Source organism: Onychostoma macrolepis, chromosome 15 (assembly GCF_012432095.1).
Source record: "Onychostoma macrolepis isolate SWU-2019 chromosome 15, ASM1243209v1, whole genome shotgun sequence".
NCBI lineage: Eukaryota > Metazoa > Chordata > Actinopteri > Cypriniformes > Cyprinidae > Onychostoma > Onychostoma macrolepis.
Window position 1 is genome coordinate 7,574,916 of NC_081169.1, and position 17,101 is coordinate 7,592,016.

A 17,101-nucleotide genomic window follows, 5' to 3' on the forward strand; every position below is an offset into this window, starting at 1 on the left:
GTAGAGCAGATCCAATCTGAGTTTACATTGGATCAGACAATGAATACTTCTACATATTTACAAATAGTTTGATCCAACGTATCATAAGGTTTTAGTTTATGTAATGTAATATGAAGATATTTGTATGCATATACCGCTTCTGATACCTCTGGCAGCAGATCAGAGATGACTGGGTGTGTCTGTGGGCTGAGAAACTGAGTCATTTCTCCAGAGCAGCAGTTGTGTGTGGTCATGTCTTTATATGGCATCCTCTCACTACTCTTACTATTGCACAGGATTCAGCTTTCATTTGTGGGGACTGGACTATTTTGGACTTTGTAGATTTAGGTTTTTGGCTGCCTCTTCAAAGGTAAGTGCATTAGAATTTGTTAGATGAAGAAAATAGACATCGTTTCAATGGACTAATACTGAGGCACTGTATATCATTTTACCATACACTCTGAAAAAAGGGAGTTTTTCATAGTGATGCCATAGAAGAAGCCTTCTGAATTCCCCAAAGAACCTTTCAGTGAACAGTTCTTAAAATTATTTTTATTTTTTTCTTAGCGTGAAGAAAATTTCAATCATCTAAAGAATCCCTTTTCTACCTAAAGGTTCTTCACAGAACCATCAAGGCCAATAAATGACTTTTGTTTTTAATAGTGTACCTATTATTATAATTTATTCTAATGATAAGGGTGTTAAAAAATATATCTTTGTAGATAGTGCAGATTGTATTAATGCAGTTCCTACAAATGTAAGATAATATGGATTTATCTCTTCCCAGAGACAAACAGACCAGTCCAATATTTCCTGTGGGTCTTTGCTCAACAACATGTGTTCAAATGTGTTTTGCGTTTTAGGGTTAGGGTTAAGAATGTGAATTAAACAGACTGTTATCATTAACAGCAGCAGCTGTAACTGAAAAAAAGCTAAATTCTCTGAACAATTCAAACTTTACTATGCTTGAATAAATTTGCCCATTTTTCTAATTTTCTTTACATGTCATACAGACCCATACAGTTTGTGATCAGTCAGGGTTAACTGCTTTGGGTTGTTATGGTGAAATATGATATTCACACTCAAACCTCATTGCTTTTGCCTTGGGCAGTAGGTACATTTTACTGCAGATGTCAGATGTGGATTTTTGCTTTTTAGCTTGCATAAATAGGGCACAATTCCAGTTTGAATTATAAAATCATTGCATTATAAAATGAACATCCGACTAATAAAAAGAGGATAGTTTTGACTGTTTTGCAGAAGTTTTACAGAAATATGAATAATAAAATAGCCCATGTTTGAATATCACTTGTGTCCAACAGTATATGCAAATAATGTGTTGCATTCAATTGTGTTCTGTGATGAAAATGTCGATTTTTAACATTTTGGAATAAAATAGCAGATCCCCTTGTCTTTCTTGGGTTAATTCCATAACTAGCAATTTATGTATCCTAAATACACCCATTTTTTTTCATACACTTTTCTTTATAATTTGACAAAATTACAGCTTAATTGGAAATTATGCACATACAAAATATTTTGTCCTGAAGTTTTCTTCACATCACAACATGCTTTTCACTGACAGTGTTGTACACTTAACCCAGTACCAAGTAAAACCTTTTAAGGACTAAATTGTTGCTTGTAATTGAAATAATGCCACAACTGAGGGAAAGGTTTTGAAAAATGAATGTCAGTCATCTTCACACATAGTAAATATTGAAATATTTATTTATTTGCATGTATATTTCACTCTTTACAATTCATAATATATTCTGGATTTTCACAGTGTCACACTGAAAGAAAAAAATCTGAAGTAAAAACTTTTTTTTTTTTCTTAGAGTGCAGCCTTGAAACAAGGGTAAAACAATAACATTTGTACAAGAGAAAGGCATTAAAAACCTGTGAAGAAATCTGCCTTCAAAGTTAAATTAAACTAAGTCTTCACGGCAGTTTAAATGTGAAGGAGTATTTCACCCCAAAATTAATATTTTCTAAAGATTCGATAGATGAGTTTGTTTCTTCATCAGAACAGATTTGAGAAAATGTATCATTACTTCACTTGCTCACCAATAGATCCTCTGCAGTGAATGGGTGCCGTCAGAATGAGAGTCCAAACACCTGGTCCACAAGTGATCACAATAATCCACAAGTGATCAACACAACTCCAGTCCATCAATTAATGTCTTGTTAAGCAAAAATGCTATGTGACTGTACAAAACAAATCCAACATTAAGGCATTTTAACTTCAAACCATTACTTCCAGTTATCAATAAAACCGCTTTCTCCAGTGAAAATCATCTCATCTGAATTAGGGGAGAGAAATATGCACCGATCAAGAACCGTTTACAAACAAAAACAGTTCTAAACAAATAAGTTGGTGGATTTTGATGTGAAAGGTCAACAGAAGGAATTTTCGGATGAAGCAGTATTATGGATTATTCACTTGTAATTTTGGCTGCAAGGAAGCAACAGTATCAAGTTAAAATTATCTTGATGGATTTGACAAACACGCAGCTTTTCACTTTACAAGTTGTTAAAGGTAGGGTAGGAGATTTCGAAAAGGCTTGCTTTGAAAGCATAAGATCCCAGCCTCCCTGCAAATCACTCTCCAAAGCCGATGCCTCGTCCAAAACACATGACCATGCACAGGCAGACCAGCGAGACGATGAGAGACGGTGTTGGGTTGAATGCAACGCTGTCAGATTACTTAAGGTCTCATTCACCAGTGAGAAAACATTATAGTACAAAGCGCAGAATACTACAATAATAACACCCTCTATTCTCGGTCTGCAATAGCGTAATAGAATAGGCTGGTCATGTATCATGTCTGCGCTAACAGGGTGCGCAGAGGTATGCAAATATATACATTGACAGCCTATCGTATAGCCCTCAGACCAAGGGATATGATTGGATAAACATTTTATGGTCCTACTCCTTCCACAGATAATATGAATACATGAATGCATTTAGACCACTAAACTTAGTGATTGAAAAGAAGTAACGTGTGGACAAGTATGGTGGCCCTTACTCGGAATTTGTGCTCTGCATTTAACCCATCCAAGTGCACACACACAGTAGTGAACACACACACACCGTGAACACACACCCGGAGCAGTGGGCAGCCAATGCTGCGGCGCCCGGGGAGCAGTTGGGGGTTCGGTGCCTTGCTCAAGGGTCTCAGCTCAGTCGTGGTATTGAGGGTGAAAGAGAGCGCTGGACATTCACTCCCCCCACCAACAATCCCTGCCGGACCTGAGACTCTCCTAGGAACCTTCGGGTTACAAATCTGACTCTATAACCATTAGGCCACGACTGCCTGATTGGCAATCCTGATTGCTATCAGGATTTTCAACCAACAACAATAAAAAAATGTGAAATGGTGAAAAAAATGGTTTTGAACCAAATCACCAACCCTGCCTTTAATTGATTGACTGGAGTTTTGTGGATTTCTTAGCTGTTTGGACTCTGCCGACATTCTGACGGCACCCATTCACTGCAGAGGATCCAATGGTGAGCAAGTTACATACTGTAATGCTAAATTTCTCCAAATCTATTCCGATGAAGAAACAAACTCATCTACATCTTGGATGGCCTGCAGGTGAGTAAATTTGCAGCAAATTTGATATTTTTTTAGCAATCTATTACTTTAGTATAAAAGTTTTAATCAAAATCAACCATTGGGACGTAATATGCCTGAAACATCCATATATTTTGCTGTCTAATTTGAAAATGGTTCAGATTCCTTATTAATTTAAATGTGATCTCTTTGATTTTGTTCACAGAATTCCCCAACCCGACAATGAATCCTCATTCATCGAATTTCTCAAAATGCTCCATCAGCGATTTCAAAAGCACCGTCTACCCAATTGCCTATCTCTTCATCTTTTCCCTTGGGCTTGTTGGCAACCTCATATCTCTGTTCTTCTTCGTTTCCTCATCGTTCAGAAGAAAAGCGTCTTTTTCTCCAGTCAACATCCTCATGCTCAATCTCCTTCTATCTGATCTGATGATGGTGTGCTCGCTGCCGTTTCGAGCCACCTACTATCTCATGGACTACTGGGCCTTCGGAGACATCACCTGCCGGATCATGTCATACGTCTTCTACATCAACATGTACGGCAGCATCTACTTCCTGACGGTTTTGAGCATGGTTCGCTTTGTGGCCATCGTGAAGCCCTTCACATACGTGCGCTGGCAAAGCTCTAGGAGAGCCTGGGCATTATGCATTGTCATCTGGCTGATCGTGTCTGTGGCGTCCATCCCTCTTCTGAAAGCCGGGACTTATGTGGACTCTAATCAGACCAAATGCCTGGATCTGAGGCCGTCCCAGGTGGGGACCATTATCATGTTGAATCGAGTGGTTTTGTTTTTAGGCTTCGTTATGCCCTTCATGGTCATCTCAGTGTGTTACATTTTTGCAGCCTTGTATTTGCTAAAGCTAAAGAAGACCAGGCAGAATCAAAGATCTCAGTTCAATCACAAGAAGTCCTGCTCTCTCGTCATTATTGTTCTGCTGATTTTTCTCACGTGCTTTATGCCATATCATGTCGTCCGAACTCTGTTTTTGGAGGCTGAGATGGACATTCATAACAATGGTTATGACGAGTCCTGCCATTATATTGAAAGTCTGAGAAAGGCAGCGGTCATCACACACTGTCTGGCCTCAGGAAACAGTTGCCTGGATCCACTGCTTTTCATTTTCGTTGGGGAAAACTTCATTAGCTTTTGGCGACAACATACACCGAGAAGACAGAGTTGTATAACTGAGCAGAATGTGAAAGTGTTGGAAAAGATAAAGAAAAATGATTCAGATAGTCATTTTAGACTGTAGAGTGCTTGGGACCTGTTGCGACTTGAGAGGGAAATTCCTGGAAAAGACCATTTCCTATTTCTGGTGGATCTGCTGTCCCACGCAGGATGAACTCGATTAACCTCCAGCAGGAAAGCACTGTTTCCATTCCATGTGTTCAAGACAACAAAACAGATAATTATATTAAATCTTTTCCGCACGCATTTCAGTTTGACTAAAACAACATGATGGTACGCAGTGATGTTGGTCCACTGGTCCATCTGTGGAGTCAAAAGTTACTTGAGTTTTATGTTGTGCATAGAGGAATTTATTTGGTGCATGTGTTTCCAGTTTAGTTTATGTGCATTCCTTCTTTTCAGATAATAATTATCTGCCTAAATTGGACACATTAATTATGCATTTTTTTGTAAGGACCTACATGACAGTAAGTGCTTACATGTGTGCAGTTCAAAAGGATTCTTTTGAAGTACATTAGTGTTGATGATATATTTTAAACTTGTTTTGAGATTATACAACTGAACTCATCAAGTTTGCAGTTATTTTTCATGATGTAATCTTCAAAGATTTTTTAGAGTATTATACCGCTTATTTACTGTCTCTCTCTCTCTCTCTCTCTCTCAATTCAATTCATATTGCTTTATTGGCATGACATACTTGGATACATATTGCCAAAGCATTGTACATAGAATAAAAACAAATATGCATCCATAAATAAACAAAACAAAATAATCTCTCTCTCTCTGTCTGTCTGTCTGTCTGTCTGTCTGTCTATCTATCTATCTATCTATCTATCTATCTATCTATCTATCTATTTCCAATTTACCACAATTGAAAAAAAATAAAAAAAATATGCAGGATTGCCAAAACTGACCTGTCTATCTGTCTATGGAATTTTTGTATTAATTATTTCTCATTATTCATTGTTAAATTGTGGATATTTATACATACATTTACAACTGTTGGGATTATTCTCTGTAATGTTAAAATACAATAAAATAAGACAATTGTATTTTAAAGTATTGGAGGAACTGTCTATACATAAAACAAATCTTTCTGCAGTGCACAGATTTAGCCTATTTAGGAGAATGAAAGGCATTGGTATGAAAAGAGTCATATCTATCATATATATATATATATATATATATATATATATATATATATATATATATATATATATATATATATGGGGTTTTTTTCAGATATTTTGGAATTTAATTTATTCCTGTGATGGCAAAGCTGAATTTTCATCACATTACTTCAGTATTTACTGTCACATGATGATCATTCTAATATGCAGTTTTGTTGAAATATTTGTTATGAATTACTGAATCATTATTATGAATGATGAAAAAAGTTGTACTTTTTGTGGAATTTTTTATAGAAAGTGTGACACTACCATTCAAATGTTTGGGGCACACAAGGTTAAAAGAATACAACTTTTGTTGAGCAAGAATGCATTAAATTATTAAAAACAACAACAACAAGAGCCAAAGGCATTTATAATGTTACAAAATATTTCCATTTCAAATAAATGTTCTTATGAACTTATGACATGTATTATGGCTTCTATAAAAATATTAAGCAGCAACATAATAATAAAATCACTATTATTACTAAGCACCAATAATAGCTTGGATTCCCAAAATATTGGCTGCAGCTCCACCTGCTGGTCGTGCTTTTTTTTTAATTATTATTTTTTAAATCATAACTGTATATAGACCCCTTCCGTATTTAAAAATAAATAAATAAATAAAATAACATAAAAAACATACTCGCAAAGAAACTGCTCTATTTTTGAGGTGTTTCGGTAAGGCATATAAGTCAGAGCAATAACATCCAAATGCAGTCATTCGTCACAGCAGTTTCGAGAGCAGTTTCAGGTCAACGGTCTCAGTGAAATATTTAGGGCCTGTCTCAAAACCCACACTTGCGGTCTTGCACTTGACCACTTGTCTACTTAGATGACCTATTTCCTGTATTTGGCTGTAAGTGTTCAAGTGGGCACGAAGACTGCAAGTATGTGTAGAACTTTTGATTATACAATGGGACACACGTACAACATGTTGTAAAAATGTAAGTAAAGTTTCTGTAGAGCTTTATTTTGCACATTTGTACACTTAAGAGCACAAATGTGGGTATTGGGTTAGTGAAGAGTTTTCACGACGACATTGCGCCCTCTGCCGGTAAAGATTTAAATGTATATTTGAATATTTATTTTACTTTCATTTATTTTAATCATGCATTTTTATTTTTATTTTGCTCATTTGCTTTGCCTTTGTGTGCGTGCGCGTGTTTGCTCTTGTTTGTTACATGTGAAACTGTTTGTACAGTATTTCTCTCTAAATAAAAAGTGATGGTCAGTTACCGTTTGCGCATCCAATAAATAGATGACACCCTAAAATTATTTTTTTTAGGTGGCAAAAGTGTCTGTGACTTCTCTAATACAACTGTTACTCTTGAAAGCAAACTCCAAATTTAGTTCATTTCTGATGGCAAGCAGAAATAAGTGGTTTGGCAGTCATTTTACTATGGGACGAATTTCCACACGCGTTGTTTTTTTCCCCCGGGATCTCCTCCACTGACTTACATTATTTAAACAGAGGCCTGTATGGCAAGCCGTTTTAACTTTTATTCATTCTCAGGATATGACTTCTTGATATCAACAATTCAATTTTCACTAGTTAAAATGTTCATTCTTGATATCAGGAATTAGATTTCCACTAGTAACAATGTTAAATCTTGATATCAACAATTAGATTTTCACTAGTTAAAATGCTAATTGTTGATATCAACAATTAAATTCTTGATATCAACAATTAAATTCTTGATATCAAGAATAGACATTTTTACTAGTAAGAATTGTATTTCTGATATCAAGAATTAAATTGTTACTAGTAAGAAATTAATTCTTGATATCAACAATTGATTTTGAATGGCAGCCTATGGTGACATTTAACTAGTGAAAATACAATTACAGATATCAACAATTTAATTCTTGATATCAACAATTAGCATTTTAACTAGTGAAAATGTAATTGTTGATATCAAGAATTAACATTGTTACTAGTGGAAATGCAATTGCTGATATCAAAAATAGCCATTGTTACTAGTGGAAATCTAATTCCTGATATCAAGAATTAACATTTTAACTAGTGAAAATTGAATTGTTGATATCAAGAAGTCATATCCTGAGAATGAATAAAAGTTAAAACGGCTTGCCATAGGCCTGTCTAGATCCAGGGGCGTTGCGTTTACAAACCATAACCTTGCAAGCCTCACTGTGGAAGGGACTACACGACTTGTGGCGCCATCTGTCGGTACCAATGAGGAACACCGAAAACTCCCACACTTAAGACATTTCCAGGTAGTCGGATGTTTGAAAATTGAATTTCGTCATTTTCTAACGCTATGTAAAATAATTTTAATATTTAGGCCTGTAAGGATATTGTAGTTAATATAAATAGATATCGATTTTAAACACTACGTAGCCTTTGGTACAGTTTTTGCTTCGATTGCACTATTGTCCCTGTCAACAACACGTATGAAAAGCAAATGCTACAACTACAGACAGAAAAGTGGAAAGGAATGAAAGTTGAGGCGGCTGTGATACGCATGCGCAGTGACGTGTGTATGTGTGTGTGTACATTCTTGAGCGGAAAATGATGGCGATTATCCAGAAGCTTGAAGAGCCTGCGCTCGCTATGGATGGAGGTGGCCGTGAAAACTAACAACACTCGCGGGGAAAAGTTGTTTGCGTTGGACGATCGCGACCTGTCTCGGCCCCCGGACGTTTTCAGACGTAGAAAAAAGCGAGTGGATGAGGGTTGAGACTGTAAACTGGTGTAATATTCAAGTGTGAAAGAGCCACGTAGCTTATAGAGATCCAGATCACACACACACACTGGCCTAGTGCTTTTAAAGCCTCCACACACATACACATCAACCTGAAGAAGAGAAGTGAACGAGAAAATAAGATATAGAAAGCGGAACGAGCTGTTGGTGAGTCGATACACGTTTGCAAATTATTTCGATTTACTAAATATGCATTTGCTCTGCTTACGTAGGTGAATGTGCGTTTATTTACTCTCTGCATGTAGATGTGATTGGTTAGCTGCTCTTTTTAGCCACTTTTAGTGTGCAATGACAGGCATAATCAGTATATGGTTTAAAAGAAATTGAGTAGGGCCTGAAGTGCACACGTCAACGTCATCTGATCACAGAGCTGCAGATTAAATACTGCTGCAGGCACTATACTCACTCTGGCTGTGTCTCAAAATCTACTGAGCTTTCTAGCTAGGCTGTATTTTTTGGGCATCACCGGCGCGTGCAGCAGCTTTGGTCTTCATAGTCGCGTTCTAAATAAAAAACTAACTTGGATTATATCTGATAATGTTCAATTCGAACGTTCAAAAGCTTGACGTTTATAAGTGTTCGATTCGAACATTGGAGGGCGCCTGTGATGGCAAAAACATTCAGCGTAAACGTTCACTTGGCACCTGCGATGTTCGAAAGGCTTCTGTAATGAAAGAAAGGTGCGATTAGAATGTTGGAATGTTTCTTTGATGTGCATATCTGTACAGACACTTGCACACACACATTCCAAATCAGATCAGCTTATATTTGTAAAATACTAAATATGTATTGTGATATGATCAGAAAGCTTATCAGCACTTTTAAAGCAACTGCACTTTTAACAAAATGTTAGTGAATCAATATATACTTTTTCTTTTTTTCTGATAGAAGCTTTATTAAATAAGATGTGTTGACAACAAATAACGCCGCTCCAAGTTTCGCTGGAACTGCATAGCATTATATTTGACATTAGACAGTTTATAAGATTTTAATAACGAATGACAATAAACAGATTTTGGGAGAGCCTTAACATTGCTTTAATTCATGGTTTTGTCATAATTCGCAGAACACAAAGTGTTTTCGTTCAGTCATGGCGCCATCTTGTGGTGTGATGGACTGAAACTCACGGAAGTTGGAAGTAGTATTTCTTCCCCGATATTCCCGTTTCTAACTTTGTCTCGAATGCAGCATTAAAGCTAAAATATGGCAACCAAACTTCTCAAACTGTGATCATAATCGGTGAGCGATAGCCAATAGAATTTCTGCTTGTGCATTAGTTTTGTCTACCACTGGCAGTGGCTTCTGCTTATTCCTGCTAAAAAAAACAACAACAATAGAAACCATCACAGAAATTCTAATGGTTTCCATTAAAATACCATTATAAACCATTAGCTTTTTTCCAGTAAAACCATTACAAAATTCCTTTTTGTAGTGTGTTTTGGGCATTTTTCCAATAGGATTTAACATCCCACCAATAGAATAGACACCATTATAGTTTCCATTAAAACCAATACAATTCCCATTATAACCATTAAAACCATTACATTTTCTATTGTGTTTTGGGCAGGGTTCTATTGTTTTTTTTTTTTCAGAAGGGATGGGTTTTATGTGTAGTTTGGGCTTCTAATATTAAAGGTTAAGTGTGTAATTTCTGCACTTCTAATGTCACTAAATGAAATGGCAGAATTAAAGCATTATTATTATTGTTATTGTTATTGAATGGTCCCTATGTTTGGACAAACGGACAATCCCACTCGAAACTAGGGGTGTAATGATAAATCGATTAATGGATCGATTCTGTGATTTATTTATTTATTTTTTCCTAAAGCTGGCTGCACACTAGACGATTTTCAAATCCTAAACGATTTTAAAACCATGGGAGACCACAGACATGAAGACAGTTCAACCGATTTTTAGCCTTATTATCCTCTGAATGCGCACACTAGATGATTCGACCAGAACAGGAGACCACTCACTTGTCGATTGTAGGAACGATTTCACAGTGACACGAGATCTCACGGACACTCGCGAGATCAAACGTGACTAGAGAAGAAAAACAAATGGATAACAATTGACGTTGTCGGCTGGCTCTTCTGGCGCGCGTTCTGTTTCACAGTGAAAAACAAAGTATAACAAAGAATATGGGTGATGTATTCTGCTTTCATGGCATGTTTGTGGCTGCCAAGTTTCAGCTGTAGAAGCACGCAAAGTTCTGTAGGTGACGCTTGCTTGCTCTCATTGGCTATGGTGGGTAACGCGTCAGAGGAAGCCAGATCAGTTGTAGTAAATACGATTTGAGTTCGGCGACGGTCCGTCTCGATCGGGAGCAGATAAATAATCGTAATGACACCACACAATAGAGGATTTTTGGACAAAAAATCGCTTGCGACAAGTCGCGAATCGGGCCACCCCCCCTGATCGTGTGGGGGTGCAAATTGGGCTTAAAATCGGCCTTAAAATCCTCTAGTGTGCGGCCAGCCTAATGCATCGCGATTCTCCTTTGAATCGATTCAGAACTTAGTTTTTAACAGCAGATTGGCGCTCTAGGCTAGTTTTTAACTGCACACTCAAATGCTCACGAAGAAGACCGCTTTTGCGTTCAACTGAGTGGTTAAATGTACTTGCACCTCTGCTTTTATGACGCAAGATTAATGTAAACACATTGCGCCGCACTGCGTAAACATAACACCATGTCTGCTTTTGTGATCGTACAATCGACAAACAAGCACTAATCTACACTGCTCAAAACTCGCTTTAGGTAAAAAATTAGTTTAGGCAGTATTTGTGGCAGCTGATAAATCATGTAGCGAGATTTGTCCAAAAGGTGTGCGTTTTTGCACCAATGCATTGTTAAAGGATCAGCGTGCCATGTAATATTCCCATATAAACTTTAACAGCCAATTAAAAAATATTGGTGTAGTAAAATTTGCTAATTCACGAGATCAATACATCCTTTATTAAACTGCTTTGTCGAGTTTAATACATCCTTATGGAGGTGTCGAAATGCTGATCAATTCATTCACTTCTAACACAGCACTTAATGGGAGAAGCGTCATACACATTGAGGGCAGAGCGTCATGTTATTTAAAGGGGAAGTTCACGTGTTAATGAGTAGCAAAGGATTAAGTAGCTGTATTGATTACTTTTATGCCACTGATCAGGCTTTTATTTGTAGTTTGGGGCAACAAAGGGTTTTATAGGTTTGACTGAAATAATAATGCAATAACTGACACTTTAAATCAATGTTTCAAGCAACAACAACAAAACAATTGAACAAAAAAAACAAAAACAGATAAAGACAAAAAATAGCTATTGATAGTATATAAACATGTATCCAAATCCAAATGTAATCAAATTAATTTATGTGTAAATTATGTGCAATGTCTTAGCTACTAGGGATTGTTACATAGGGCTATACAGGCATCTAGTGGCAACACAATGATATTACAGATAGTAAATTGTGCAAAATGTTTATCTTAAAGGGATAGTTCACCCAAAAATGAAATTTCTGTCATCATTTACTCACCCTCAAGTAGTTCCAAACCTGTATGAGTTTCTTTTTTCTGCCGAACACAGAAACAAGATATTTTGAAGAAAGTTTGTAACCAGGCACCATTGACTTCCATAGTAGGAAAAAAAAAATACTATGAAAGTCAATTGTGCCCCAGAACTGCTCTGTTTCCCACATTCTTCAGAATATCTTCCTTTGTGTTCAGCAGAACAAAGACATTCATATAGGTTTGGAACTACTTGAGGGTTCACTTAGGTGAACTATCCCTTTAAGTCAATTTACAAATAATGCATTCAGATTTGTGGAACTCAGTCTCCACAAATTAGTATCGTTACTAGGAGGAGGAGGAGGAGGAGGAGGAGGAGGGGGGTCAAATTGGCTAGAAACGGCCCTGCTTACAGGCTGTGAGTCAGAAACAGCAGACTGTCCTTGCGACGTTGAAATTGCCCCACTTTATAGTGTTCACAGCCATCCATAGTGTTCACATTGTAGGCTACTCTCTCCCAGTTTCAGGAAACAGTCCTCCGTAAAATGCGCAGCACACACTCGAATATTTGCATTGTACTGTTCTGGAACAGTGTTGTAAATACAACTTAATCACTGATTTCTAGTTGTGTACTCATTTGGAAGGCCAAACAAAGTACTTTCGCTTTCACAACGAAATACGCAGCGTCTCCACGACATGGCAGCGGCAGCATTGTTGTTAATTGATGGACTGGAGTGGTGTGGTATTGTGATGTTTTTATCAGCTGTTTGGCCTCTCATTCTGACGGCACCCATTCACTGCAGAGAATCCATTGGTGAACAAGTGATGTAATGCTAAATTTCTCCAAATATGTTTTCCGATAAAAAAAAACAACAACAACCTTGTGACCCAAAGGTTGCAGGTTCGAGTCCCGGTACCTGCAGAGATTGTAGGTGGAGGGAGTGAATGAAGAGCGCTCTCTTCCACTCTCAGTACCACGACTGAGGTGAGACACTTGAGCAAGGCACCGAACCCCCAACTGGTCTCTGGGCGCCGCAGTAAAAATGGCTGCCATACTGTTCCAGGTGTGTGTTCACAGTGTATGTGTGTTTGTTCAATACACTTGGATGGGTGAAATGCAAGGGAAAATATTCAGAGTATAGAACACCATACTTGGCCACACGTCACGTCCTTTCCTTTCCTTTCATTAAAAAAAAACATCTTGGATGACCTCAGGTTGAATTAAACTGTAATTTAAATTTTCATTTTTGGGAGAACTGTTCCAATAATGTTCCTCTTAAATATCAAAAGATTAAGGAAAATATAATTTCTCATGACCATTTTAATGAATAAAGATCATGGTATTTTAATGTGAAGAGACCAAAATGGCTTTGGCATTAATTTTATAAAATTTGAAAACTTTCAGTTAGCTTTTAGTTAATGATAATGGTTAGATTTTTCTGTTTTCTTTCTCAAAATAACTGTCTAAAACTGAGACTGTTTTACAGCTAGAGTTTTCCATCACTGCACTGTAGGACACTTGGTTATTTATTAATAGAGCCATGGCTAATAACTATGCAAACATCATTGCTTGTTTTAGACCTTCCTGCTGTGCTACATTTACTCATCTTGTTTTGAATCTCAGACACCCTGTATCTGCTTTCCTGTGAATGAGTGCACTTTTCTCTGAAATATTATAACCTCTTCATGTACAACAGCATGGTTATTTCGTTAAGTATCAGTTCCAAATGTCTCTTTTTATTTATTAGGAACATGTTTGGCTTTGTAACAGAATCTCATTTAATTGCAACATTAAAATCATGAGTTATTCATGTTATTCCCATACACTTTAGGGTACACATGCTTCTTTTTCCAGCTGTCATTCACAACATGTCATGCATCAGTGCTTTGATATTGATTTGTGATCCATGCCATCACAATGTGGAGCAAACTTGTGCTTTTATCTTTGAGACTCTGTTCAGAAAATCAGTATCCTAGGCAATACAGATATTTTAGATTGTGATGAGTTTTAGTTACACAAGCTTATGAAACTTGGATTTTTCAAATATTATTTTGTTTTATTTTAATTTTTTTTTGGAGACTCGCAATGACTCTAAACAGTTCATATACCGTTTAAACAGAAGATTGATAGAATAGAAAATTGACCTGGTCAGTGTTTGCATATTGGTTTGAGATGGACCAAAAAAATTATCAGCTGCAGCTCAACAGCTGTGCAGGCCAAACTGCGACTGAAACCACCCTGTTTGGACAATCTGAAAACTCATGTTCTAACCACTGAAACGCTGACTCACAATGAGAAAGTTAGTTTGCAAGAACATCTGATAGGCTGACATATTGCCAAATTTTATTAGAAATTCGTGGGAACGTGTCTTTTTTTTTTTTTTTTAAAGGAATAGTGAAGTAAAAGTAATTTTATTTATGACCTCTTTTGCCTTCCTGGCTGGGATGTTGTCATCTCACTGTACTTTTTTAAATATATATATTTCTAGTAGGATCATTTTGGCATCTGCATAAGGGACTTTCTGATCACACCCCAGAAGTTTTTTTTTTTTTTTTTTTTATAACTGTCAGGCAGATGTTGTCATGCTTGATGCTTTCTCTCTTAGCCTCTGATTTCTTTTTTCTTTTCTTTTTTCTGTTTCATGTTTAGTCATAATCTTGATTTCAATAGCTACAGTATGTACACATATGCAGATAAATATGGTACACTTTCTGAGTGCTTCTGCTGCATTTAAGTTCTCATATTCCTGCTTACATGTTTAAAAATCATAATAACTATGACATTAAGTGATGTAGGCCCTTAAAAATTGACATGCCAAGCAATATTCTATCTTCTCTCTCTTTTTCACTTCCCATCTACAACAGGAAACATTTTAGCACTAATGCAACAAAATAAAGTGCAAATGGTTTACATGAGGTGTGTAATTGATACCTGCAAACCTTTTTTATAGAACTATGGCATATATATTCTGTCTCCTTGTGAACCAGCTAAGTGACTTGCGCTTTCTCGCTAGCAGTTCTTCATCAACAGAATGCAAACTAAATTATTCAGTCAGCATTCACAATTACAACTTATTGTGATCAATACCAATTTGCTTCCGCCATAATTTTGAAATCGACACGCCCTCAACACCAAGTCATTTCCCACCGGTAATTATGACTTTATGGGTCATGTGCACTCAAGTCGTAAATACGATCATTATGACAACGCAACACAAATCCTGTTCAGTAGGCACAGAGTGGCAGTCATATTCTACAACCAAACTCATCCACAAATTATTAATGTAGTGAAAATGCAGCGTGTACACAGCTGAACTAAGCAACTTAGTTGTATAAGTTGTAATTTTGAAGCACATCTCAGAGGTTTGTCTTTCTTTTCTGAGTGTTATGGATCAACAACAACAACGATTTCTCTAAGATTGCAAGTCTGCCCACCTTAGTAGCTCCCACCAGCCCGGTGGTCTCACGCTAACGTATACATTATGGTCCATGGGCCTCGTTCATGAAACATGGGCAGAATTAATTTTTGTGTAAATCGTTCTTAAATCCGTCCTGATATAAAATTTCGGATTAAAGAAAATGTTTGCGTTTCAAAATGTTAGCTGGTATAAAAAATCTGCTTGGTACGTAAAAAATCAGAACATTTTGTTCTTTTGTGATCCGCATTTTGAAAATACTACATGCATTTGAGTAGGATAAACTTTTCATCTGATAAGAAAACTAACTAAACTGCATAAACTACGATGGAAATACATTTACCGAATAAATTCCACCATGCGCATCAAAAAAGTACGGAAGCCCGTTTCCGCCACTGAATAAAAAATAAAAAGGGTTATTGTGACTTTTTATCTCACAATTCCGACTTTTTTTCTCTCATAATTGCATGATCTAAACTCGCAATTGCGAGTTATAAAGTCAGAACTGCGAGATATAAACTGACAGTTCTGAGAACATATATGTTAACATTAGGGATGTGCGGGACTAGTCGACTAAAAGGTATCAGCTCCTGCTAGTAGACACTGAAATCAATACTCGATTACACGAGAGAGAAAAAAATTACCAACATTTTAACGTTACATTTAAAACATTTTAACAACAAGCTAAAATAAAACTTTTGAAAAATAATAAATATCAAAATATTTAAATATCAAAATATTTTTAAAAGCCTATCTGGGCGGAAACTACATTTTTACCTCAGACCTCGCATGCCTCTTCTTCATGTCAGTTGCGGCGAGCTCGAAATGACCAGCGAAGAACCAGCAAGGTGTGGGATTATTTTGAGTTAGAAGGAAAGGGAAAAGTTTTGTGTAAACTGTATAATGTCAAATTGGCTTACAATAACTCTACTGGAGCGATGCGTAATCGTATTCAATACAGGCAGGTATGCGTTAGCTTGGAGGCTAGCCAAAGCCAGCAAATGTCAATCATGTCATACACTACAACCCGCCGCTGCGGTCCGCGATCCCATCCTCTGAGACCCACTTCGGTGGTGGTGCGGGATATACAGGCTCTTTTCGAAACGGTCTGCTTGCTTGTAGTTATCTCTCTGCGTGCCTGTGACTTCAGGTCCTGCCGAGCGCGGTTTTTTTTCAAGTGCAGAATCGCCTCTAGTCCCTTCTTTCGCCAGACCACGTTAACATGTTAAATTCACTGAACAAATGCGCATGGTCTGAGTAAGTAAACCCAGCATTGTTTTGTTTTTAGACAATATAGCCAACATGTAGTACATTTTTAAAAGCCGTTGTAATGCTATTCCTTGATAAACGTTCCTATTGTTTTTGACTTGTGTTTTAATGTGTTGGCTAACGTTATATGAAAATGAAGAATTCTGTCAGTAGTTTCCATTTCTGCATTGCTCCAGCCGATCTGGATAAATAAGCTATGCACTGGTTTATGTTGAGTGTATGCTCTTCCTTATTTTCGGTTTAACGACCGCCTAAAATTAAATGATGATAACGTGAGG

At 36.9% G+C, this 17,101-nt stretch overlaps 2 protein-coding genes across 8 annotated transcripts in view; both read left to right on the forward strand.

Annotated features, from left to right (window-relative positions):
* The first annotated feature begins 213 nt into the window (after nucleotides 1-213).
* cysltr2b (cysteinyl leukotriene receptor 2b) lies at nucleotides 214-5,737 on the forward strand. Its single transcript, XM_058744966.1, is given in 3 exon segments — nucleotides 214-349; nucleotides 3,762-4,654; nucleotides 4,656-5,737. Coding segments are annotated over 2 exon segments (963 nt in total). The 5' UTR covers nucleotides 214-349; nucleotides 3,762-3,778; the 3' UTR covers nucleotides 4,743-5,737.
* A 2,303-nt stretch (nucleotides 5,738-8,040) lies between these two features.
* Nucleotides 8,041-17,101, forward strand: part of fndc3a (fibronectin type III domain containing 3A) — an 83,201-nt gene continuing 74,140 nt past the window's right edge. For 3 of the 7 annotated variants that reach the window (XM_058799268.1, XM_058799275.1, XM_058799277.1), the window contains exon 1: nucleotides 8,354-8,788. The gene's annotated coding sequence lies outside the window, so the exon portion shown is untranslated. Of the gene's footprint in view, nucleotides 8,154-8,352; nucleotides 8,789-16,326; nucleotides 16,403-17,101 lie in introns of those variants that run through there. The other 4 variants (XM_058799269.1, XM_058799271.1, XM_058799273.1 and 1 more) reach the window with 3 other exon arrangements.